General features: G+C 42.0%; 1 protein-coding gene and 1 non-coding gene across 3 annotated transcripts in view; one reads left to right on the forward strand and one right to left on the reverse strand.

Moving 5' to 3' along the window:
• The window catches only part of FAF1 (Fas associated factor 1), a 511,731-nt gene that overhangs the window by 353,737 nt on the left and 133,186 nt on the right, over window positions 1-24,808 (forward strand). The window contains exons 10-12 of one of the 2 annotated variants that reach the window (XM_019018242.3): window positions 5,649-5,775; window positions 6,751-6,814; window positions 7,767-7,848. In XM_019018242.3, coding sequence (XP_018873787.1) covers window positions 5,649-5,775; window positions 6,751-6,814; window positions 7,767-7,848 — 273 coding nt within the window. Of the gene's footprint in view, window positions 1-5,648; window positions 5,776-6,675; window positions 6,815-7,766; window positions 7,849-24,808 lie in introns of both variants that reach the window. The other variant, XM_055348410.2, reaches the window with a different exon arrangement.
• LOC115932149 (U6 spliceosomal RNA) lies at window positions 7,955-8,061 on the reverse strand. Its single transcript, XR_004068472.1, has one exon. It is a non-coding gene; the product is annotated as a U6 spliceosomal RNA (small nuclear RNA).

The raw sequence follows: 24,808 nt of genomic DNA on the forward strand, positions 1-24,808 counted from the left end.
AACCAACAGTCAACAAGCTGAACAGAAAATTAGAAAAACAATTCCAATGACAAAGCATCAAACAGAATAATACTTAGGAATTAACTAATAAAAGAAGCGGGAGACTTGTACTATGAAAGCTACCAAACATTGCTGAAAAATTAAAGAAGATATAAATAAATGGAAACACATTTCATGTACATGGGTTGGAAGGCGTAATATTGTAGTGCCCAAAGCAGTCTACAGAAATCCCTATCAAAATTCCAATGGTGGTTTTTTGCAGAAATAGAAAAACTTATCCAAAAATTCATATGGAATTTCAAGGGACCTTGAATAGCCAAAAACAATCCTGAAAAAGAACAAAGCTGGAGGACTCACTCTTCCTGATTTCAATGTTTAGTAAAAAGATACAGTAATCTAAACAGTGCAGTGCTAGTATAAAGACTAACATATAGCCCAATGGAATATAATAGAGAGCCCCAGCATATCAGCATATTATGATAAAATGGTTTTTGACAAGGACACTAATCCCATTCAGTGGAGAAAGGGAAGTTTTTTCAACAAATGGTACTGGGAAAACTGGATATCCACATGCGAAAGAGTGAAGTTGGACTCTTACCTAATATCATATGCAAAAATAAACTCAAAATATATGAAAGACCTAACTGTAAGATCTAAAACAATACAACTGTTAAAAGAAAACATAGGGCAAAAGTTTTATGACATTGGATTTGGCGATGATGTCTTGGTATGACACTAATGGCACAGGTAACAAAAGAAAAAATAGAGAAATTGGACTTTGTGAAAATTAAAAAGTTTTGTGCATCAAAAAACACTAGCAGTGAAGTTAAAAAGGCAACCCACAGAATGGGAGAAAATATTTGCAAATCATACATCTGATATGGGATCAATGTCTATAAAATATAGAGAACTCCTAAAACTAAGTAATATAACAACCCAGTTAAAAAATGGGCAAAGACCCAGAGCTGCAAGACTGCTACTGCTGTAGTTGTTCTGGCCTGGGAACACAGCCCAGCAGCCTTGACAGTCTCTGGGTGTGTGACCTACCACTCCTCTCCCTTCCCTACCTGGAGTCACCTGAGCTGCTCCTGCTTGGGTCTAGAATCCCTCCTCAGCAGACTTCGTATTTTTCAGGTGCCTAAGCACCTGAAATCCCTCCTCCCCAGAGCCACCCCAGCTGCTGCCTCCGTGGGTTCTTTGGCCCAGGGACACAACACAGCTACTGCATGTGTGCCTGAAAACAGCTCTGTGACCACTCATCACAGGCTTCAAACCCACCACTACATGTACCTGAGGCTTACCCCAGCAGCTAGGCTACTGCATGCCGCCAGCCCTGGCTGTCACAGTTTTATGTCTATAAGTAGGTGATCTTGCCCCTTGGCTCCTGCCCCTACCACTGTGCTTGCAATCACAGATGGCCCTGCAGCTGCCCACATATACACAGATAGTCTAATTCCTGTCCCCTAACCCTAGCTGGTCCCTGCATTTGAGCATAAGCAAGCTTCCAGCCCTGACCATCCCACATGTGCTCTTACAGTCTTGCCCATCTCCTGTTTCTGTCTCCAGCACTTACCCCAGTGCATGAGGCTACATCTGGATCTGCTGCCAGAGGCATGTCTGCAGCCAGCCTCTACACCAGAGGATGTGCATTTCACTGGCTCTGGCCTTCATTGTTGCTAGCCATGGCCCTTTGTTGCTGGACACAGAGGCACAGCAGAGGACTCCAGTAGCCCTTGCAGCCTCTGCAGACCTCCCACAACTTTTGCCGTCAAGGATCACACAGGTGCCAATGTCACAGACTCTTAACTGTCTAAGCTGACAAGACTCAGTGTCCCCCCTAGACCTCAAGTAACCACACACACACACCACTTGGTATCTTGTGCCCTTAGACCCCGTGCCACAGCATGCCCCAGAGTGCCTCTCTCCTTCCCTACCCTCTCTCCACACCCACAGGTGAAGGTCTCTCCTTACTGATGGCAGCCCATAAAGTCTGGAAGAGGCAACTTTTTCATCAAATGCACAGACACCTTTGCAAGAATACAAGGATCATAAGGAATTTGGGAAAGATGATACCACCAAAGGAACCAATAAACTCTAGTAACTGACCCTAAAGAATTAGAGATACACGAATTGCCTGACAAATAGTTTAAAATAAGTTCACATTCAGCCTGGGCAAATAGTGAGACCCTGTCTATACAAAATGTATGAAAATTAGCTGGATGTAGTGGCACGTACTGCAACTTCCGTCTCCCACATTCAAGTGATTCTCCTGCCTCAGCCTTCCAGGTAGCTGGGATTACAGGCGTCTGCCACCGCACCAGGCTAATTTTTGTGTTTTTAGTAGAGATGGGGTTTCATCATGTTGGCCAGGCTGGTCTCGAACTCCTGACCTTAAGTGATCCACCTGCCTCGGCCTCTGAAAGTGCTGGGATTACAGGCATGAGCCACCATGCCTGGCTGACATACCTAGTTTTTAACATAGTGTCTTGACATAATAGGTAGTTGGTGAATGTTGCTGAAAGGAACATCTATTTCAATTATAAGCTTGCTTTAATGCCAGTTATGAGTTCTAAATGTTTACCTTAAACGGTTTAGTTATCATCTCCTCCAGGAAGTTTTTCCTGATTCCTACCCCCTATGATTTAGGTCCTCTCTTCTGAATTTACATGTCATAGCACTAATCACTCTGTGTATAATATATGGTGCTCCTTAAGAGAGGATATACTGTATCTTCCACATAGGTCCAAACAGCGTAGCACTTAACAGTGATTTGTAAATGTTTGTTAAATGTTAAAGGTAATAAATGAATGCAATAAACATAATCACTAATTTTTTAGCTGTTTTTAAAATTATGAATAAATACCTTTTCTGGATTTAAAGAATTTTAGGGCAGCCATGACAGATACCAAGAGATTATCTATTCTCATCAGCAAACATTAATGAAAAAAAGTTTGTTTATCTTATTTTTTGGAAAAAGCTTTTTCTAACCTGTTAGATGGCTGATAAGAAAATATGAAGAGACTGGGAGTTCCTTATACATAATTAAGTAGTTTATTCTTGCAGATATTTCAATAATTCATATTTGAAATATACTTTTTTCAACAAAATTGGCTTTTTAGATACCTCTCTTTGAAGATGTTGTGGTTATAGGATTTTGTTTTCTGGAATTTTAAGAGGTTTGGGGATTCTCTACTTTGTGAAGGGAAAACGAATAATGGAGACACATGGAGAATATTAAAATCACTATCTTAGTATGAAGTAAGGTCCTGTTGTTATAGAAGGAGCTAACTTATTGAACAGGATTTGGAGAAAGAGGATGGATGTGGGACAGTAAAGTAAAAGGGGTAAGTATAAAAGAAGTATATATAGAACATTCCCTTTTTTCTCCCCTGTGTCTCCCACCCCTTGTTCTTAACCTGATGCCTCAAAGGAGGGGGTGAATACTAGGCAAGATTAAGCAAAGACTGAGATGATAGCTTACCTGATAGAGGATGTGAGAAGATTTGTCATACTTGTCCTTTGTTTCTTTTCAGTTGCCTGTGAATCTGGCTAGGCACTGTAAAAGAACATGTGGTATATCTTGTAAATCTTGAGCCTTTACCTATTTAAGACTAAACCTCAAATTTAAAGGCAACTTCATTCTCCAGATATTTGACTACCTGAAACACAGCGGGAACTCAAGCACTGTTGTCCTAGTAAATGTGTTGTTTTGTGGAGGAGGCTCTTTCACTGCTCTAAAATGAGAAAGCTTTGTGGATTTTTAAGCTGTTGACTAGCTTAAACCAGGAGGAGATCTTAGATCTACCAACAAACTATTAAGGGAGGAGGACCAGTGTTTCCGTGAGAAGTAGAGTTAAGATGGCAGGTAAATGCTTCAGGGAAGGACCATTTATTTATTCATGCAACAAATGTATCTTCATTATCTTGTCTATTCAAAGCATTAGAAAGATTGTCTTAAAGTTGAGAGGGAAAATATGATTATGATTCTCTGCATTAATGCTTGGGTATGCCCGAGGAGGAAATGCTGACATTTGACACTAAGTCAAATGAGAAATATCTTGACTTCCTCATTTGGAACTCTTAGAATCACTAGATCAGCAGTTTTAAAAAGTGTTTCATGGGGTCCTGAGATCCTCTGGCTATACCCCAGGTGTCAACAGATACAAGGAAGAAAAGGCCAACTCCAAGAGCATTAAGCTCCCCATTGACCTCTCCCTGTATCAACCAGAGTAGTCCTACTTTTATGTATTGTAATATTTTGTTTGGGCCTAGGGGAGGGAGGTAACCCTATGAAAATAAGTTAGAAAACTGCCGATGACAGATTTTTAAGATCCTTCCAGCTTTAAAATCTGTGATTCAACAACTGTCTGACCTCTGACATTCCCTCTAGCTAAATTTTTATGAGTCTTTTATTTTTGAGCCAGGGTCTCACTCTGTCACTCAGGCTAGAGTGCAGTGGTGCAAACAAGGCTCACTGCAACCTTGACCTCGTGGGCTCAAGTGATCCTCCTGCCTCAGCCTCCGAAGTAACTAGGACCAGCAGCACACCATCATGCCAGACTTTTTTCTTTTTTTATGTAGAGATGAGATCTGGCCATGATGCCCAGGCTAATTATGAGTCTTATATTTTGTTTCTATTAATGCTTTTCTGGCAAAATATTTATGTTATATTAGGTTATTCTACATAGTCTGAAGGATCAGTTTCCCCATTTTATAACTTAAGTACATAGTGCCACATTTTAAAAGATAGAAATTTTATTTACTAAGTAATATTTATAGACTTTATTTATTGAACATAGGACAGACAAGCATGTAGCCAGATATCTTGCTTGGACCGTCTTCTTACCTAAGGCATGAATATTCAGCAGTACTTACAGCCCAGTCCAAAAGTTTTATATCTCAGTATTTCAGAATCACATTCTAACCTAGAGAATAACAGCCTAGTTCTTTGAAGCAGATGTTTTTAATACCTTTTCAATTGATGTGCTGAAAACAAAATAAACAGAGCATATTCATCAGTGCTCAGCAGGTAGTAAATTCTCAGTAATTTTTACTGAATTAAAACATTATTATTACAACTCATGTGTAAAACATTATTATTACATCTCATCTTCATTTTACAAAGAGCTTTCATATGTAGTGTATTTCATGTTATCCATAACAATGTGAGGATAGTGTACCATATTTCACAAAGAGAAACCTGAGAACCACTGCAGTAAGGAAGTGGAAAGTTTGGAAATGCTACCATTGCCTCTACCTGCCAAATATAAATTAGTGTGAGCTTTTTGAGAGACTCATAACTTACTTTGTCTCTGACTTCTCCAGTTGTACCCATTTTCTCATTTGTTTTGCACTTAGTTGTATACTATATGCTGGGGAAAAAGACAAAAATCCCTGTCTTTATTTATTTAGTTTGTAAGCATTCTTCATTTCCCGAAGGTTGGAGACCTTTGGTCTACAGGTATCACAGAAAGTTTAGGAAGTATGTAAGCCTTAAAAGGAAAAAACAGTAAGCTTTTACTCTAGCAAATGAGTTTATTTGATAAAAATTTTATAACGCTTATGTCCTATTGTTATTATTATAACTTATTCTTAGAATTTGATAGGCCAAAATCAATATGAAACTAATCAGGACTTTCCTTAAATAGCAAATCACCGATGTTCATATGGTTAGTGATAGCGATGGAGATGACTTTGAAGATGCTACAGAATTTGGGGTGGATGATGGAGAAGTATTTGGCATGGCGTCATCTGCCTTGAGAAAATCTCCAATGAGTGAGTATTAATAGCTCTTTGGGTCCAGCAATAGAATTCTTTCTTCTAGTACACAAACTTATGAAGAACATTAAACTTAAACATCTCTTACTGACCTCCAGGTTTGAGGAGATAAGATAATAGAGAGTAGGCATTCTTCATTAGAACCAGAGCCTTTTGAATTTAGATTTTATTAAACTCAAAAATTCTCAGTGCATTAGGAAAATTCATTAAAAACGCAAGGTAGTGTAACTTTTGTTTTACATGTATAATTATTATGACTATCTCTCTTTAAACCTAGAGGCTGATTAACAAACAGGTGTACTTTCTGTGACTGATACTTGTTTCCTCACATCTACATCTTATTAGAGATATCAGTTTTAAGAGTAATAATGTTACTTTTCTATTCAATGGTACCCATCTTTGGAAGGAAAAAAGTAAACTAAATGTACCATCTCTTTCACTTCCACTTACAAGATGCGTACTATAGAATAGCAAGACATGCTACGTGCAAAATGACCACTAAAATAATGATGGCCTATTTACTTTGTGAAATTAGAGAACTCCTGTGGGCAGAAATAGATGTGATGTTTACATAAAATTGGTTATTTTCCCAATTAATGAAGTCTTTAAAATAATATCAGACCCATTTAATATAATTTAGTCACAAGATGTCTATTTCAAGAAAACATTGAAATCCTAAATGACAACTGGGCACATATTTTAAATGCTTAGCAGGATTGTGTCCATTGGTTTTTCAAAATTTATGAGCTTGGAATATTTTAAGGTTCTTTTTGATTCTGGTTTGATGAGATCTAATATATGTTGAGTTAAACTGTCCCCTCAGATATATCACAGAAGCTAAAATTTAATTTTATTTCCTCTTTATTGATTAAATATATTTCTTATATGTGGGATTAGATGTTATGTGGTTTGTTTTTTGTGTCTATTTGTTTTGTTTTTTTGTTTTTGTTTTTTCTTTTGTTTGTTTTTTAGTGCCAGAAAACGCAGAAAATGAAGGAGATGCCTTATTACAATTTACAGCAGAGTTTTCTTCAAGGTAGGGTTAGGACATTAACTATATAAAATTGGTGCTGTTTTATGCTACTGTGATTTTTCTTGGGCAATTTTAATTATAGATTGTTTAAAGTTTCTCCTTAAAGTATTCAAAGGATATACTTGTTAATTTATATAGTCCTAATAGTGAAACACATAAATAACCAGTAAACCATTTATGCCACTTTAGAGATAGATTCAACTTATTTCTGTATGTTTATGAACGTTCAATAAATGGATCCTAATGTAATATTTTTATTATATTCCCAAAGGACTAGGATATAGAATAGTAATTTTTAGTATATCTTAGGACAGTCAAATGGAAAATCCTTTAAAATAATATTAAATTTAAAAATACTTTAAACATTTTAAATCCAAGTGAATTTTTTCCTTTAATTTTTTCTTTTGGAATTGTTTTACATTTCTTCCTTAAGTGTCAAATATAAAATATTTTATATGCATTTGAGAGTCTGCTGAGGTATTCAAATATAAAGAGAATTAATGTTTAATCCTCAATTTGGTGTAAATGATATTGTTTTAGTGATATTTTCTGTTGAAATATAATATGGAGACTTTTAAAAGAAACAGTTTTTTCCTTCTATTGGAATTCTGGAATAAATGAACTAAAGTGGGAAAATAAGGCTAATGTGACTAGTAAAATCATATGAAAGTGAGTAACCAAGAGTTTCTTCTTATAAATGGCATGGTTTTATAGCACTTACTAAATTCATTTGCTAAGTGTACTTAAAATTCTAGTATTTTAGTATATCAGTATAGGCCAAGAAGAATTCTAAAAACCAATAAAGCTCATTTCCAAGCTTTTAACGAAATGTTTTTATGTTTAGTATGCACTAGACATTAGCCCCAACATTTACTTAAAAGTCATTGATTAGACTTGTGAAATTTGAAGTGAATTTGAAATGTATTTTAATTAATAGAGTCACTTTTTCCTATAGATATGGTGATTGCCATCCTGTATTTTTTATTGGCTCATTAGAAGCTGCTTTTCAAGAGGCCTTCTATGTGAAAGCCCGAGATGTAAGTACAGTTTGACCTTTTCTGATTAAAAAGTGCATCCCACAGGTTTACCACTAGGGCTGAGGCAATGCTTAAATGTTTTCTGTTTTTGTTTTTGTTTTTTTCCAAAAACATGGAACTCTTCACGAATTTGTATGTCATCATTGTGCATGGGCCATGCTAATCATCTCTGTATAAGTCCAATTTTAGTATATGTGCTGCTGAAGCAAGCACCGTTTTCTGTTTTCATTTTGAGATTGGAGACTTTGTTTGTTTCTGGTTCATCTGCTAACCTAGTCTTCACCAAGATACCCATTTCACAAGGGACATTAATGTGATAGGGGTACTGCTGGCTCTTGCAGAAGGCCTTGTGAAGCACTGAAATAGGGGTTTTTTTTAAATGGGAAAAAAGGTGGATGTGCTTAGAAGGGACCAAGCTACATATTTGTATTCTTTTCAGTTACGCAAATGACTAGTTCTTGATAGATTTGTTCTTTAGTCTTTTCCCAAAATGATTATTCTGTGTAGTGATATATATCTAACAACTGCAATATTTTTCCCCAAAAGTCACTTTGGGCCCCTGCCCACCCCCCAAAAAAAAGGTTTTAAACATAGAAATGGACTATAAGAAGTCTATAAGAAGAAGCCTATAACAAGAATTTAGAAGATAAATTTTGAGCAAGAAGATTCTAATCACTATTTGTATGTTGTCACAGCAGTCAAGACATCAGCAATCTGGCTCCTGCCTATCTATGTAGCTTCAGCTCTTCCCGTTGCCTGCCTCACACTTAATAAATAAATCTGGCAATAGTGTACCATTTGTATTTCCCCATAATCTTACTCTTTCTTCATGCTTCCCCACTGCTAGAAATGCCTTTCATTCTGCTCTTTACCTGGATGACTCCTCCTCCTCCTCTGAAACTTACCTTTTCCACCTCCTCCCCTTCTCTCACATTGGCAGCACCTGCCCCTTTAGCACTTCCCAGTGAAAAACCCTCTGCTTATCTCTTATTGTTACACTTAACATAGTGTTTATAATTATCCATTCTACATATGTCTTCCCAGGAGTTTTGATTTTCTTTTGGCAGGGACTATCGTTTATGTCCCTGTACTTACTAAAAATTCAGTAAATGTTTAATCAAGGAATAAAGAAAGGGAAGAAGAAGGAATAGTGTGTACATGGAGTAGAGGGGAAAGCTGTTGGAATTAAAGAGGGCAAGGAGTTTGAGAACAGAGTGCAAGGATGCCTCTGAGATTTCTATTTTCTAGATTATGTTAAATTCTGATACAAAGAAAAATTCATTTAAAAATAAATTTTAAAAATCAAATTCCAAGATGATTAATCAAATTAGAGCTATAATTGACAGTCTAATGAATTTAGAGTAAGAAACTTCTTTACCCTAAGAATAGCAGAATAGCCCTCTTAAAAGCTGTTTTAAGCAATTATGTTTCAACTGTTAAATCTATATAAAAATGGCTGTTTTTAAAGAATTGCATGTTTATGGCAATATATGTTTATGGTGTTCATAAATATAGGTTTATGGAAAATACTGGGCTGGACGTGATGGCTCATGCCTGTAATCCAGCCCTTTGGGAAGCCACGGCGAGTGGATCACTTGAGCTCAGGAGTTCAAGATCAGCCTGAGCAACCTGGTGAAACCCCATCTTCACAAAAAATCATACAAAAATTAGCCAGGCGTGGTGATGCATGCCTCTAGTCCCAGCTACTTGGGGGGCTGAGGCACGAGGATTGCTTGAGCCCAGGAGGTGGAGGTTGCAGTGAGCCAAGATCATGCCACTGCACTCCAGCCTGGATAATAGGTGATATTCTTTCTTGGAAGGAAAAAAGAAAATACTGAAAAGCAAAGAGAAAGTATTCTAACACAGATTAACTGTTAACTTTGTTATGCTCTTTGCATATTATTGTATGTTTAGTTGAGCATATATATGGATTTTTAGTATAAAATTTAGTCATGTTATAATCCTGTAATAACAGCTTTTTTTACTTTTTAATATTATATGATCATTTTCTTAATTATAACTTCTTTTATAGTATTTTAACTGTTTATTATAAAAAATTATTTAAATTTTAATACAGAAAAAGTACTATAGTGCAATAAATAGCCAAATCCCCTATACCTACCTTTAATAATTAGGAAAATTTTGCCATATTTGTATCTTCCATATATAGGCATCTCAAAGTCTTAATGGAGTTTTAAGGCTTAATGACTTAAAAGGATTAACTGCTACAGATTGACAAAAGAGCAGCATTTGAAATTTATTTATATTTTTATACTTATTTGGATTTGTGATTTTGATGAATAAATTTTTATGGTAAATTTTTGTTTCAGTTCCTCTGATTAAAAATGACAAATGTTGACTGGAACAGAAAATAAATTAAAAATTTATTCAAAATTCACAAAAACAAACAAGTATAAAATAAATATAAATAATTAAAACTTCAAATAATTTTTAATAGTTTATAGCAGTTAAGCTTTTGAAGTTATTGAAACTTAAACTGCACAGAAACATTTAGGGTATACTGTATATTTATTATTTTTTGCTAAGCCATTTCAAAATAAATTATAGGTGTCATACTTTACCCCTAAAAACTTCAGCATGCATTTTCCAAAAATAATGATATTCTCCTACGTAATCACAATACCATTTTCACATATAACAAAATTAACGATAATTCTCTAATATTATCTACTATCCAGTGCATATACAAACTTCACCAGTCATCCCCAGAATTTCTTTTTAGCTGTTTTTTTTTGGAACCACAATCCACTCAAGGATCACAAGTTATATTTGAGTATTAGATATCTTAAATACCTTTTAAGCAAGCGCCGTCTCTCCCCATTTTTTCCCCCTGGCGTTTGCTTTGTGAAGAAATCAGACCGGATGACTTGTAGATGGTTCCAAATTCTGGATTTGTGTGATTGTTTCCTTGTGATATTATTTTTCTGATTTCCTGAAAAATGGATATTAGGTCTAAAAGCTTTGTTAGATTTAGGTGACATGCTTTGTAAAATAATGCTGAATATTTTATTTTAACAGGATTTTTAATGGTTATGGAGTCTCATTGTATGGCCATGTTGTTATATTTAAACAATCACTTATTAGACATAAATATGTTTGAAAGAATATCTAATTATAGTTTTAAAATAATGTATTTTTCAACTTATTCTTTGATAATAGTGCATTTCTCTGCTTACCAGTAGTTGAAGTAACCAGAAAATGTCACAGCCTTTTGTAACTTAAACTGTAGCTCCCAAAATAGGTATAGATATTTTTGAAAACCCATTTCCAAAGCTTCTGTAAGATATACTATGTATACCTCACACATTTTAGCTTTAAATGCAGATAACTTACACTTAAAAATACAGTATATCGTAGACAAAAGAACTTTTACTAAGTGTCTTGTACAGTAAATTGGCATTTGGATTTATTCAGACTGATAATCCCCTGAGGAATATAAGCTCTTGTTTATTAACTCCTGGATATTTCTAATGAAACAATTGATTGTTTGCTTTTCTTAGTGTCTAGGTGTTTTAGCAGATGAAAAATTATTGGTTCATGTAATTAAATATTTTGCTTCCTATTAGATTTGTAACCAAAATCCACTGACCTCTCTGGACTGATAAAAATGTCTTTATTTCTTTGTCCAGGGCTTTTTTCTTTCCTCTTTCTCTTTTCCAAGTTACAGATCAACAGTTTATGTACAGTTTATTACATTTCTATAAACTTAAGTAAAGTTTAACTCCATGAGAGATAAATTATTCAAAATTAAATCTAAACAGGTTCATTTATTGAAGTCATCAAGCAGATTGTATACATCTTCTTTTAATTGTGTACGTATAGTAATTGTAATGTTACCTCAGAATTCTGTGATGCTCTGTGGTTTATAAAACATGTTCCTATACATATCTCATTTGAATTCCACAACCAAACAGTGAAATAGGGATATATAATCCTCATATTCCCATTTTAGAGATGAGAAAGTCCAGAAAAGCTACATGACTTGCCTACAATACACTGATAGTAAGTAGTAGGGACCAAATAAGAGCTCACATGTTCCATGACAGGTAAATATGGTTTACCCTATCCCACCACACTTGAGTTTTCATTGCTAACTGCTGTACTTCAGGGTTTAATGATCAAACTTCATCTCTCCTTTTCATATTTCACACTTGAGAGTTAAAACAGATTTTGCTCAAGATTATTTTTTAAAATTTTTGAATGAATCGTTTTTCAGAAAACAGTTTGCTCATGTTCAAACATTTTAAGGCAAATATGACGGATACTGTGGCACTCTTACTAAATTTTCTTCATCTTAAATATCACATGTTTAATTTAAACTGTGGGAGGGGAGGTACATTAATTTTACCAGGGCAACAGATGAGCCTCAAACACCAGCATTCTTCACTTGAAGTGAGAAATTGAGTTCCAAGAGTAAATAAAAACAAGATTGAAGGTTTAAATCCTCTGCTAGGCTTTTTGAACTTATATACTCATTAAATGTTTATTGGAGTGGTGGGATTACAAAGGATTTGGGGAGCTTCATCAACTGGTATATAGTTAATCACTAAGTAAAACACTACATTTGATAAAGTGTTTCTCACGATGCCACATTCAATCCATCTTAATGAAAACTGCTTCAAACTGATTTCATTTGAGAGCACTTGGTGGTGAGAGTACTCATAGTTCTTTTTGCCTTTTTTCTTGAGGAATTTACAGTACTATATGAAGCAGAGCTTCCAACTTTGGTAAAGTAGTTATTCTAAGTTTTCATGTTTCTTTTAAGTATATCGTGACAAAGTATTGACTTCTGATAATGTACTGATCAGTTTTATGACTTCCTTCCTTGCCCTTAACTATGAAGGACACTCATCCGGTTGAGGGCTATAAATGTTTATCACATGCTCTCTAAGGATCTGGGAAATAGAGGTTTCCTGCTTTTGCTCAGTCTAATGAGGTAAATAAAACAATATAAACGATCCATATAGTATAATATACCATAGAAGCAAAGAGAAGAGGTACCTTCAACTACCTTAGAAGTTCAGGGAAAAGATTTCTTTTCTCTTCTCTTCTCTTCTCTTTTCTTTTCTTTTCTTTTCCAGATGGAGTCTCACTCTGTCACCCAGTTTGGAGTGCAGTGGCGCCATCTCGGCTCACTGCAAACTCCGCCTCCTGAGTTCAAGCGATTCTCCTGCCTCAGCCTCCTGAGTAGCTGGGACTACAGGTGCGTGCCACCACGCCCTGCTAATTTTTGTGTTTTTAGTACAGATGGGGTTTCACCATGTTGGCCAGACTGGTCTTGAACTCCTGACCTCAGGTGATCCACCCGCCTCAGCCTCCCAGAGTGCTGGGATTACAGGCATGAGCTACCGCGCCCAGCCTAGGGGGAAGATTTCTAGAGGACGTACCTCTGACCTGAATCTTAAATGTTGAGAAAAACTTAGGCAAATAACAGAATTCTAAACAGAAGGAAGAACAAAAGTAAAGGCAATGGAAGATTAAAGTGAGGAAACGACAATCAGTTTGGTATTACTGGAGCAAAAAAATGCAGGACGGAGTTGCATTGCTAGGCATGATGCTGATAAAATCAGTGGGGGCCAAGGCATGAAGGGGCCTGTGATGCCCTGGCATTAGCTGACATTTAAAATCTGTTTTTAGGCTGGGCATGGTGACTTACACCTGTAATCCCAACACTTCGAAGGGCCAAGGTGGGAGGATCGTTTGATCCCAGGAGTTCTAGACCAGACTGGGCAACATCAACATGGTGAGATCACCATCTCTACAAAAAAAAAAAAAAGAAAAATGAACAAACAAAAACAGTTATTCAGGTGCGGTGGCGTGTGCCTATGGTCCCAGTTACTCAAGAGGCTGAATCAGGAGCATCACTTGAGCCCAGAAGGTCTAGCCTGCAGTGAGCCATGTTTGTGCCACTGCACTCCAGCCTGGGCAAGAGAACAAGATCATATTTTGGTGCAGGGGTTGGGGGGGGGGGGCGGTGGGGAGATGAGTCTTTTTTTTCCTTGGGGCCTCCCCATCTCTCATGCCTACTGTCCCTGAATTCTCTTCTTCTACACCACCAAAAGTGCCCTGGAGAATCATTAGACATTTATAGTAACTAAAAATCAACAGGAATAAAAATCTCAATGGCAGGGCTTATCTCCCATTTGAAGGATTGTTCCTTTCTCAAGCATCGCTTTGGGAGTCTGAGCTTTGATATTAGTAATTTCATTACAGCTCCAAAGATCTGACTTCACACCAGTGCTTTTTCCAAATATTATACATAAATTAAGGGAATCAGTACTCAATTGCTGATTTCCCACTTAGTAGCTCTGTGGCCCTAAACAAGTAATGAGCCTATGTCTAATATGGAAAAAACATGATGATGATAGTATTTACTTTATAGAGGTTGTTTTGAGACTTAAGTGGGATGCTACCCATAAATGCGCCCAGCACTGTGGATAAGATAGATGGTGCCATTAAGCAGTTTTGGACAGATTTGAGAAATGTTTGTAAAATAACAAAACTGATTTTCTCATTCAATTATGAACTAGTTCTAGGAACAGTTTCAGAAAGGAATTTTGAGAACCCCATGAACATTTCTACCACAAAAATTAGTAGTTCACGTTTAACAGTGCTCTTAATTATCAAATTTTATTATATTTATTTTTTTAAATCAGCCCATTTTAAAGTCATGCTATTTCTACTGCTTCGTGTTGAAAGAAATCTAAATGCCATCATTGATCATTGTCTTTGAAGAAAAATAAGTTCTATACAAATTTGAGGCCACAGCTGTAGTTGGTAAGTTTCTAGCTCACCACACAATATCCAGAAAACCAGGCAAACAAACTTCTTTGTGCTTTGGAAAATATGCCCAGTCTGTTTATCTTGTCTGTGTTATTTTTTCCATTTAAATTCCTTAAAGTCAGGACAATGTCTTTTATAGTAATTTTGTATGACAGCTGGGACAGCATCCTGCACATGTGTGAAATAAGACTTAGAATGCTAATTTTTTTTTTAGAAAAATATATTTGAATTATACAAATAATGTATTTGCTGTAAGAGAATGAAAATACAGATGCATTTTAAGTAGAAAATGACACCACATAATTCCAAACCTGAAAATAACCACTATTTATTAAATGCTTTTACTTTCTAGATGTGATTTTTAAAAAAATCTATAAACATGTATATCAGTCAAAAAGCTGATATAGTTTATATAAATACAACCATACCAAACCTGCTGTTCTATAATTAGATGTTTCTACTAAATAGTATATTTGTTAGTACCACTTAGAATTTGCCTTTAATTCTCCAATTATCAGATCTGCCTAATTAAAATTGCAAAAATATTTAGTGCCCATATTAAAATTATTTCTTAAATTAGTTCAAAACTTACTAGTTTAGACATACACTGCCATTTGGCTGGGCGCAGTGGCTCACGCCTGTAATCCCAGCACTTTGGGAGCCTGAGGCGGGTGGATCACGAGGTCAAGAGATCAAGATCATCCTGGCTAACACGGTGAAACCCCGTCTCTATTAAAAATAAAAAAAATTAGCCGGGCGTGGTGGCGGGTGCCTGTAGTCCCAGCTACTTGGGAGGCTGAGGCAGGAGAATGGCATGAACCCAGGAGGCGGAGCTTGCAGTGAGCCGAGATCATGCCACTGCACTCCAGCCTGGGTGACAGAGCGAGACCCTGTCTCAAAAAAAAAAAAAAAAAAGTTAATACAACTCTATATGCTTAAACACAGCTTGTTTTTATAATATATAATATTCTACTTGGAAACCTGTTTGTCAGACAATATTTGATGGTATAGAAAAGCTACTGAACATGTATACCCATAAATCATTGTAATTCTTATGATTTTCAGTAAGAATGCATTATTAATATATTTTTAATGAAAAATTATTAATTTATCTTCAAGTCTTTACTGCTATAGTCTGTCACCTTTTGGAATGTGGAAGTAGATATGAGTAGGCTGTGGGTTCCTGTTCTCTTCCTCAGTGTCCTAAAAGTGGGGGCGAGGAGTACACTTGACATTCGCACTCCTTTTGTCATGCTTATTTAACAGGCCTATTGCTGACTAGGAGTAGTGTTATCCCTCCCCATAGAGAATAGTAAAGGGTTAGAAAAATCCTTCCTGCACTTTTAAGAGACTACTGTACCAAAGTCCTTGGTACTGTGTCTAAATGTTTACCTGGAAAACCAATGAGAGTTGGCCTGACACTGCCTGCTTCCTTGCCTACCCAGTCCCTCCTCCAGCCTCCCCAAAGAGCATACCTGCTTCTCTATTGTTGGAACCTCTCTCTAGATTCCAATTTCGGGATGGGGTCGCCGCCAGAGACCACTCGACGCGGAGATCACAGCAAAGAGGTACAATTTATTACTAGCGCGCTAGGGTCCCTCAGCACTCGAGGCCAAGAGACCCTGAGTGTCTGTTACAGGCTGCTTATAAAGGCAAAAACCACAAACTTAAACAGGGTGGGTAAACTGATTGGTTCACACATTTCAAACAAGTACAAACAGGGTGAGCGCGAAGCAAACTGATTGGTTTACAAATTCAAACAGGTTTGGGCGCAGGGTTTGGGAGTGGGTGATTGGTTTTAACTATGGCCTGAGCTAGCTGTCTCACACTGGTTGGCTAGGGGTCGGCGCGCGCGGGAAGGGTATTTCCTGGAAATGTTTTTTTCCTTTCAGTTCCGGGAATATCGGGGCACTTCCTGACCATCTGGTGTTTTGATGGCCCTACGCCTACTCCACACCCCGGCCATCTGGTGTCAGGATGGCCAGCCGGTGCTGTGATGGCTGCCTATTTTCTCATTCCCTCCTCTTTCTGTGACTTAGAGGCTCAATCTTGAGTCTCTTCGTTAGTCTTGAGTGCCTGGTACTGCTGGGTCAGGATCATTGCGTGCACTATGTTTAGTCTATCTTTAATTAGGGTAAGCAAGCGATTAAGAATGCAAGGCCCGAAAGTTAAAATGAGCATAAGCAGGATCAGGGGTCCTAAGATGGTGGAGATGAGAGTACTAAACCAGGGGGATTGGTTATACCAAGTTTCAAACCAGTTTTGTTGGGACTGTCTCTCTTTTTGCCGTTCATCCAGTCTTTTCCTTAGTTTGGCCATAGAGTCTTTAACTACTCCTGAATGATCAGCGTAAAAACAACACTGCTCTTTAAGGGCTGCACAGAGTCCGCCCTCTTTCAGAAAAACTATGTCCAGTCCCCGCCGGTTTTGGAGTACTACTTCGGACAGGGAGGTTAGAGACTCTTCAAGTTTGGTAATGGAGTGTTCTATGGCCCTAAAGTCTTCATCTATGGCCGTCCTGAGTTGTTGTAGGTGGTAACTACCACGCAGCAGTGCCGCGGTTCCTGTCCCAACCCCAGCCGCTACACCCAACCCTAGCATAACAACGAGGGTGAGGGAAACAGGTTCTCTCTTCCTTCTAGTGAAATATTTTTGCTCAAACTGGAGCTCGAAAGATTCTCCAGTTTGGTAATAAACTCGGGGCACAATCTGTAGCAATGCACAATAATTTTTACTGTTGTTGAAGACAGCTGTGGATATGCAAGGGGTAAGCAAGGGGTAAGCCCTGTGTCGCAAGCCCACCAGTCTGTCCCCGAGGGTATTAGATAGTGACTAGTACTGGGCACTGTCAGGGTCACATTACACAGATGTTGGTGACTGGGGGGTACCTTACCTATACAGGTTCCTGACCCCGACACCTCTGACAGGGTGAGTTTCTTGTGCCGTTCCCATGCACATCCAGAATGATTAGTGGAGTTAGTGAAATTGCTAACAGAGGCAATACCTTCATAGTAGGGGGGGCCTGTTGCCAGGCAGAGCCAACAGGAGGCGGTAGATTCAGGCTTCGTCTGGTTTAGGGCAAGGTAGGCGCCTCTAATAAGGTGAAAGAGTCTATTGCTTGTTTCCGGGTCGGGAGGCAGAGGGGTAGTCCCCGGGAGTGCCGATGGGGAGGAGGTCGGAGGAGCGGCGGTTGGGACTTTCTGCCTGCTCCTTGACGAGGGAGGTGCTTTCCCCGTCAGAACCTGGTTTGGCCCTATTGGGACTGGGGCTGAGGCCGGGTTAACTATCAGCTTAATCTGGATAGGGACTCCAAATGCCGGTGTCTGGTATAAATTCAGACCCCATATTAATCCCGATGTCCATCGGGAGTCAGTCTTTGCGGCCTCCTCAAATTTGATACGGATTAAGTTGCAGGTGGCCGAATACCGTGTCCTGGTGCAAGGCCGAACGTAAGTCATGGTCACATACCAGGGTTGGGTTTTCCATTTCGATTCCCCATCATTGGTTGTTACACATGACCAACTTGCACAATACAGGGACGTTATTTCACCACAGGTCTTTTTCATCGGCCCCGTCCGGAACCCGGGGCAGGCATAAAACCCGTTCCGGCTCAAGGAAACTCTTCTTGCGTTTTTTCTCCACTCACCCCCCTCCATTTCATTTATTCTGGCTATCTGGTCAAGATTAAAGTAGAGGTCAGGGAACCAGGTGTTTAGAGGGGCTACATGTGAAGTCTCGTTGAGGACTTCATGGGTTTCAAAATTAGTCACTTGCCAAGTCAATTGATAGGGCTGATAGGGGTTGCCGTTTCCGGTAACCCAGGGAAGGAAAAGGGCGAGGGTTAGTAGTAGGTGGGGGGTTAGGCACGGGAGAGTCTTATCTTGAGGGGGTCCTCGGAGCGATGAAGTTTCCATTTCTCAGGTGATGTTGATTTTGCCGCCTCTGGAGCAGCTTTTACGTGGGATGCGTGGATCCAAGCGGCAACCCCGTCAACTTTTACGGCAGTGGGTGTGGTGAGGAGAACGATGTATGGTCCCTTCCACCGGGGTTCTAATCCTTGGGAGCGATGTCGTCTGACATAGATGGAGTCTCCCACTTGGAAAGGGTGGCCGGTTCGTGGGTGTCCAGGCTGGTACAGTTCCGCCAAAGGGGCCCAAATTTGGGCCTGCACTGCCTGTAGTCCTTTTAACTGGGCCTGCAGATCAGTCTTAGGGTCAGAGGGGGAGAAAGAGTCAAGCAAGGTTGACAAGGGAGGTGGTCCCCCGTAGAGGATTTCATAAGGGGTGAGCCCAAAGCGGTTCGGTGTGTTCCGGACCCTTAAAAGAGCTAGGGATAGGAGACGTCTCCAATCTTTTAAGCCAGTCTCTAAGGTTAATTTTGTTAAGGTCTCCTTTATAGTTCTGTTCATTCTCTCTACCTGTCCTGAACTCTGGGGCCTATAAGCACAATGAAGTTTCCAATTAATCCCCAGTATCCTGGCAAGTCCCTGACTTACCTGGGAGACAAAGGCTGGCCCGTTGTCTGACCCGATTACCTTGGGAAGTCCGAACCTGGGGAAAATTTCTTCTAATATTTTCTTGACCACTATGTGGGCCGTTTCTTGCCGGGTGGGGTAGGCTTCTACCCATCCTGAAAATGTGTCTATAAATACTAATAAATATTTATATCCCGCACAGTGGGGTCTTACTTCAGTAAAATCTACTTCCCAGTGAGTCCCAGGGCGGCTGCCTCGCGCCCTCGTCCCCGCTGGGACCCGAGTGGCCCCAGCGTTTACTTGGTGGCAGGCTTTGCAAGCGGACGTTACCTGTTCCAGCAGGGTGCCGACCCTAGGGATTAGGAAGTCAGTTTTGTCAATGAGTAGCTTCAGTTTTCTGCCACTTAAATGTGTCCAGGCATGCATTTGCTGAATCATGGCCGTGGCCTCCATTTGTGGGAGGACTGTTTTCCCATCCTTTTCCCAATTTTTAGTTTCTTGGTTTTCTATGGCTCCTAGGGTTACTGCCTCTTTCTGATCTTCTGGAGTATAGGTATAACTTGTGGGAGGGGTTATCCGGTCAGCCTTTTCTGTTTCTGATACTAAGGTCAGTGTCTCTATTTTAGCAGCCTGCTTGGCCACTTGGTCAGCTTGCCTGTTACCCTGGGCAACGGGATCCTGTCCTTTTTGATGTCCAGGACAATGAATTATGGCCACCTTTTGGGGGAGGAAGAGGGCCTTTAATAAGGCGATTATTTCGGCCTTATTTTTGATCTCTTTCCCTTCCGATGTCAGGAGACCTCGCCTCTTATAGATGCTCCCATGGGTGTGGGCTGTCGCAAAGGCGTACCGACTGTCTGTATAGATGTTAGCCTTTTTTCCCCGTGATAGCTCCAGGGCCTTCGTTAGAGCAATTAGTTTGGCATTTTGAGCAGACGTTCCAGGAGGCAGTGCCTGCGCCCATATTGTGGTGTGTCCATCCACTACCGCCGCCCCCGCCCTCCGGGTACCTGCGTCCATGAAGCTGCTACCGTCTGTGTACCAAGTATGGTCCGCGTCTGGGAGTTCGTAATCCTGGAGATCTTCTCGAGTCCCATGGGTTTCTGCCAACACTTGTCGACAGTCGTGGGGTCTCAGTGGGACTTCTGGTACAGGTAGCAAGGTGGCAGGATTTAGGGTGACCGGAGGGCCAAAGCGGACGCGGTCCGTGTCTAGCAGGAGGGCTTGGTAGTGGGTCAAACGTGCATTGGTGCCGGGGGCTGCCGCACTATGGCCTCCAAGGCATGTGGGGTAACGACAGTCAATGGTTTCCCAAGGGTTAACTTAGCAGAGTCTTTGACCAGCATAGCGGTGGCTGCCATGATGCGGAGGCAGGGGGGCCACCCAGCCACCACAGGGTCTAGCTTCTTAGACAAGTAGGCTACCGGCCTTTTCCAGGGCCCCAGTTTTTGGGTTAGGACCCCTTTAGCTATCCCCCGTCTCTCATCTGCATAGAGGGTGAAAGGTTTGGAGGTGTCCGGTAACCCAAGGGCTGGGGCAGAGAGGAGTGCCTCTTTTAAAGCTTCAAAGGCCTGTTGGTGTTCCTCCCGCCAGGTGAAGGAATCGTTTTCTTTGGTGAGGGCGTAAAGGGGGGCTGCCAACTCAGCAAAACCGGGTATCCACAGGCAGCAGAACCCAGCGGTTCCCAGAAACTCACGCACCTCTCGGGGGCACCGAGGCGGCGGAATGCGGGCTACAGTCTCTATCCACCCAGGGGTGAGCCACCTTTTTCCTTCACTTAAGATATACCCCAGGTAGGTTACCTTGGTCTGGCAGATTTGCGCTTTCTTGGCAGATGCTCTATATCCTTTTTCTCCGAGTGCCTGGAGCAGGTGTCTGGTGCCCCGGAGGCAGGCTTCTTTAGTAGGGGCGGCCAGGAGGAGGTCATCTACATACTGAAGCAGAGTTAAATCTGGGTGCCGGGTGCGAAAATCAGTCAAGTCCCGGTGGAGAGCCTCGTCAAAGAGGGTGGGAGAATTTTTGAACCCTTGGGGAAGCCGAGTCCAAGTTAATTGGCCTGAAATTCCCTTCTCAGAGTCTCTCCATTCAAAGGCAAAAAGCTCTTGGCTTTGGGGAGCCAGGGGCAGACAAAAGAATGCATCTTTTAGATCTAGTACTGTATACCAGCTGTAGTCTGGTCTCAAGGAACTGAGCAGGTTGTGAGGGTTGGGGACCGTGGGGTGTATATCCATGGTCCTTTTATTAATTTCTCTTAGGTCTTGGACAGGCCTATAGTCCTGGGTTCCAGGTTTCTTGACCGGAAGGAGTGGTGTATTCCAGGGTGAGTGGCATGGTCGCAAGACCCCTAATTCCAGAAATTTATTAATATGCTGCTGGATGCCTATACGGGCCTCACGGCTCATGGGATATTGCTTGATGGACACGGGCACTGCGGTGGGTTTGAGGTCAACTATAATCGGGGCCTGGAATTTCGCTAGTCCAAGTCCCCCTGTCTCTGCCCAAGCTTGGGGAAATTCTTGCAGCCAGCCCCTGGGGGGGCCGGTGGCGGTAGGGGTCTCGAAAAGCCGGTGCTCATCTTGCAAAGACACGGTCAGAATTTGGATAGGCTGACCATCCTCACCCAGCACCTGGGCCCCTCTCTTTGAGAAATGTATTTGGGCTCCGAGCTTGGTCAGAAGATCCCGTCCCAGAAGGGGGTACGGGCATTCAGGTACTACTAAGAAGGAATGAGTCACCATACCTTTTCCAAGGTTTACTGTTCGGTGGGTGGTCCACTTGTGTAGCTTTGCTCCTGTTGCTCCTTGGACCCAAGAGGTGCGGGAGGAAAGGGGCCCGTCCGCTTTTGTCAGCACTGAATGTTGATCCCCAGTGTCTACTAGAAATGTGGTGGGGTGCCCCCCTATAGAAAGGGTTAACCGGGGCTCGGGGGGGCTCCGGAGCCCTGACGCCCCTAATCGCTGTCTTCTCCCAGGGCCAGGACCGGGACGGATTTTTTCCGGTCCTTAGGGCGTTTAGGACAATCTTTAACCCAATGCCCTCGTTCTTTGCAATAGGCACATTGGTCCTTGTCCACCTTCGGGCGCCTTCGTTCTCCCCCCTCTCTCCCTGGCCCTTTTTCTGTCACCACTGCTGCCAGGATTTTAGTTAAATGTCTATCTCTCTTACGATCTCTTCGATTTTCTCGCTCTTCCTGTTCTTTCGCTAGCCTAGCCTCTTTTTCTTCAGCAGTTTCTCTTTTATTATAAACTTTCTCTGCCTCCGTGACTAGTTCCTGCAGCCCATAGGTCTGGATTCCGTCCAGCCTTTGGAGCTTTCCCTTTATGTCTGGCGCTGCTTGGTCTATGAACGCCATAGCCACGGTGGCCTTGTGCTCCGGGGCCTCGGGATCGAATGGGGTGTACATTCGGAACCCCTCTAGGAGCCTTTCCATAAAGGCTGCCGGGCTTTCGTTCCCTTCCTGAGTAATAGTTCTTACCTTAGCCAAATTGGTAGGGCGCTTTCCAGCCCCTTTGGGACCCGCCAACAGAGCCTGGCGATAGATTCGGAGACTCTCCCTACCTGTTGCTGTCTCATAGTCCCAATCTGGGCGGGTGAGGGGAAACCCCTCATCTATTTCGTTGGGGAGCTGGGTAGGGAATCCTCCCGGCCCTGGCACATTCTTACGAGCCTCGAGGAGGACTCGCTGCCTCTCTTCTGTGGTCAGAAGAACCTGTAAGAGCTGTTGACAGTCATCCCAGGTGGGCTGGTGGGTGAGGAGAATAGATTCTATCAGAGAGGTCAGGGCGTGCGGGTCTTGGGAAAAAGGGGGGTTATGGGTCTTCCAATTGTAGAGATCTGAGGCCGAGAAAGGCCAATACTGAACAGTGCGGTTCACGGTGCGAAGGGGGAAAAGGGAAGACTGCCAGGTGGGCTGGCCGCCATGGTCCTTGGCCCGCCGCAAGCGGAGGCGGGGTGTCTGAGGTGGGGTCTTAGGAGTGAGTTCAGGTGGGGCCGGAGAGAGAGATGGGGTCTGAGAGGAGGTGGCTGAGGAGGCTGGAGAGAGGGTAGGAGCCGAGGGGGTAGAAGAAGGAGCAGGGGACAACACGGGGGGTGAGGGCGAGGAGTAAGGAGGAGGGTTGAGGAGGGGATTGTGGGGCGGAGGAGGGATGGGGTCCAGGAGGAGGAGGTCCCTCTGATCCCCGTCCGGGAGGACAGGTTTGAGGGGGACCGGAGTCTGATTCCGGGGGGCCTCCAAGGCGAGGAGGGTTGACTGGGAAGGGGGAGCTGAGGGGAGGAAGGGTTTCACCCAAGGAGGGGGATCCCGAACCAGGTCTTCCCAGGTGATGATATAGGCCACCTGGTCAGGATGGCCATGTGGCCCGGGAACCATCACTTTTGTCTTAACCTGCAAGATAATTGGGAGGTCAAAAGTCCCGCCCTGGGGCCACCCAGCGCCGAGGGTGGGCCACTCAGAGGAGCAGAAGGCCTGCCATCGCCCCTTGCAAATTTCCACAGAAAGATTGTGGGCTCGTGTCCGTACGTCAGAAAAGTGAGTCAAGGTCAAAGACAGAGGAGTCGTCAGTGTCTGTCCCATAGTCGTGTCTAAAGACTTTAATGCACAAGCAAACAGAACAAAGACATAAACAAAGACTACACACCCACAGAGAAGCCGCGCGGCGGGCAATCGGCGCCACAAACTTACTAATGATTCAGATGGCAGGGAGAACCTGCCTTCGGAAGTGAGGAGATTGACAGAGTCGTCAGCTCTCCTCCAGACAACCGCCAGGGCGTCCCCCGGGGCGTAAGTGGGAAGGTGCCGGGCACGTCTGCCCCCCTTCCGCACTTATACAAATTGAGTACTCATCCGAATCAGCCGGCAACGTAAATGGACAGAACAAAACGAAAGTACCTGGGGATGTCCGGTCGTCAGTCGGTGGCCCGGGCCGTGGACGTCTTCGCCGTGCGGGTCGAGGGTCGTCGGGCAGCGACCAATCCCGGACGAGCCCCCAAATGTTGGAACCTCTCTCTAGATTCCAATTTCGGGATGGGGTCGCCGCCAGAGACCACTCGACGTGGAGATCACAGCAAAGAGGTACAATTTATTACTAGCGCGCTAGGGTCCCTCAGCACTCGAGGCCAAGAGACCCCGAGTGTCTGTTACAGGCTGCTTATAAAGGCAAAAACCACAAACTTAAACAGCGTGGGTAAACTGATTGGTTCACACATTTCAAACAAGTACAAACAGGGTGAGCGCGAAGCAAACTGATTGGTTTACAAATTCAAACAGGTTTGGGCGCAGGGTTTGGGAGTGGGTGATTGGTTTTAACTATGGCCTGAGCTAGCTGTCTCACACTGGTTGGCTAGGGGTCGGCGCGCGCGGGAAGGGTATTTCCTGGAAATGTTTTTTTCCTTTCAGTTCCGGGAATATCGGGGCACTCCCTGACCATCTGGTGTTTTGATGGCCCTACACCTACTCCACACCCCGGCCATCTGGTGTCAGGATGGCCAGCCGGTGCTGTGATGGCTGCCTATTTTCTCACTATAACTTGCTGTAAGAGCCAATCGTTTCAGCTTCTCATGTCCTTATTCATAAAAACTTTAGCCACATGGTGGCCTTCCTCAAATATATTGTATTACCTGAGTATTACAGTCTAAGCAATGAAAACTGATAAAGATCTATACCCAATGAACATCTGTCAGCTT

Source organism: Gorilla gorilla, chromosome 1 (genome assembly GCF_029281585.2).
Source record: "Gorilla gorilla gorilla isolate KB3781 chromosome 1, NHGRI_mGorGor1-v2.1_pri, whole genome shotgun sequence".
Classification (NCBI taxonomy): Eukaryota; Metazoa; Chordata; class Mammalia; order Primates; family Hominidae; genus Gorilla; species Gorilla gorilla.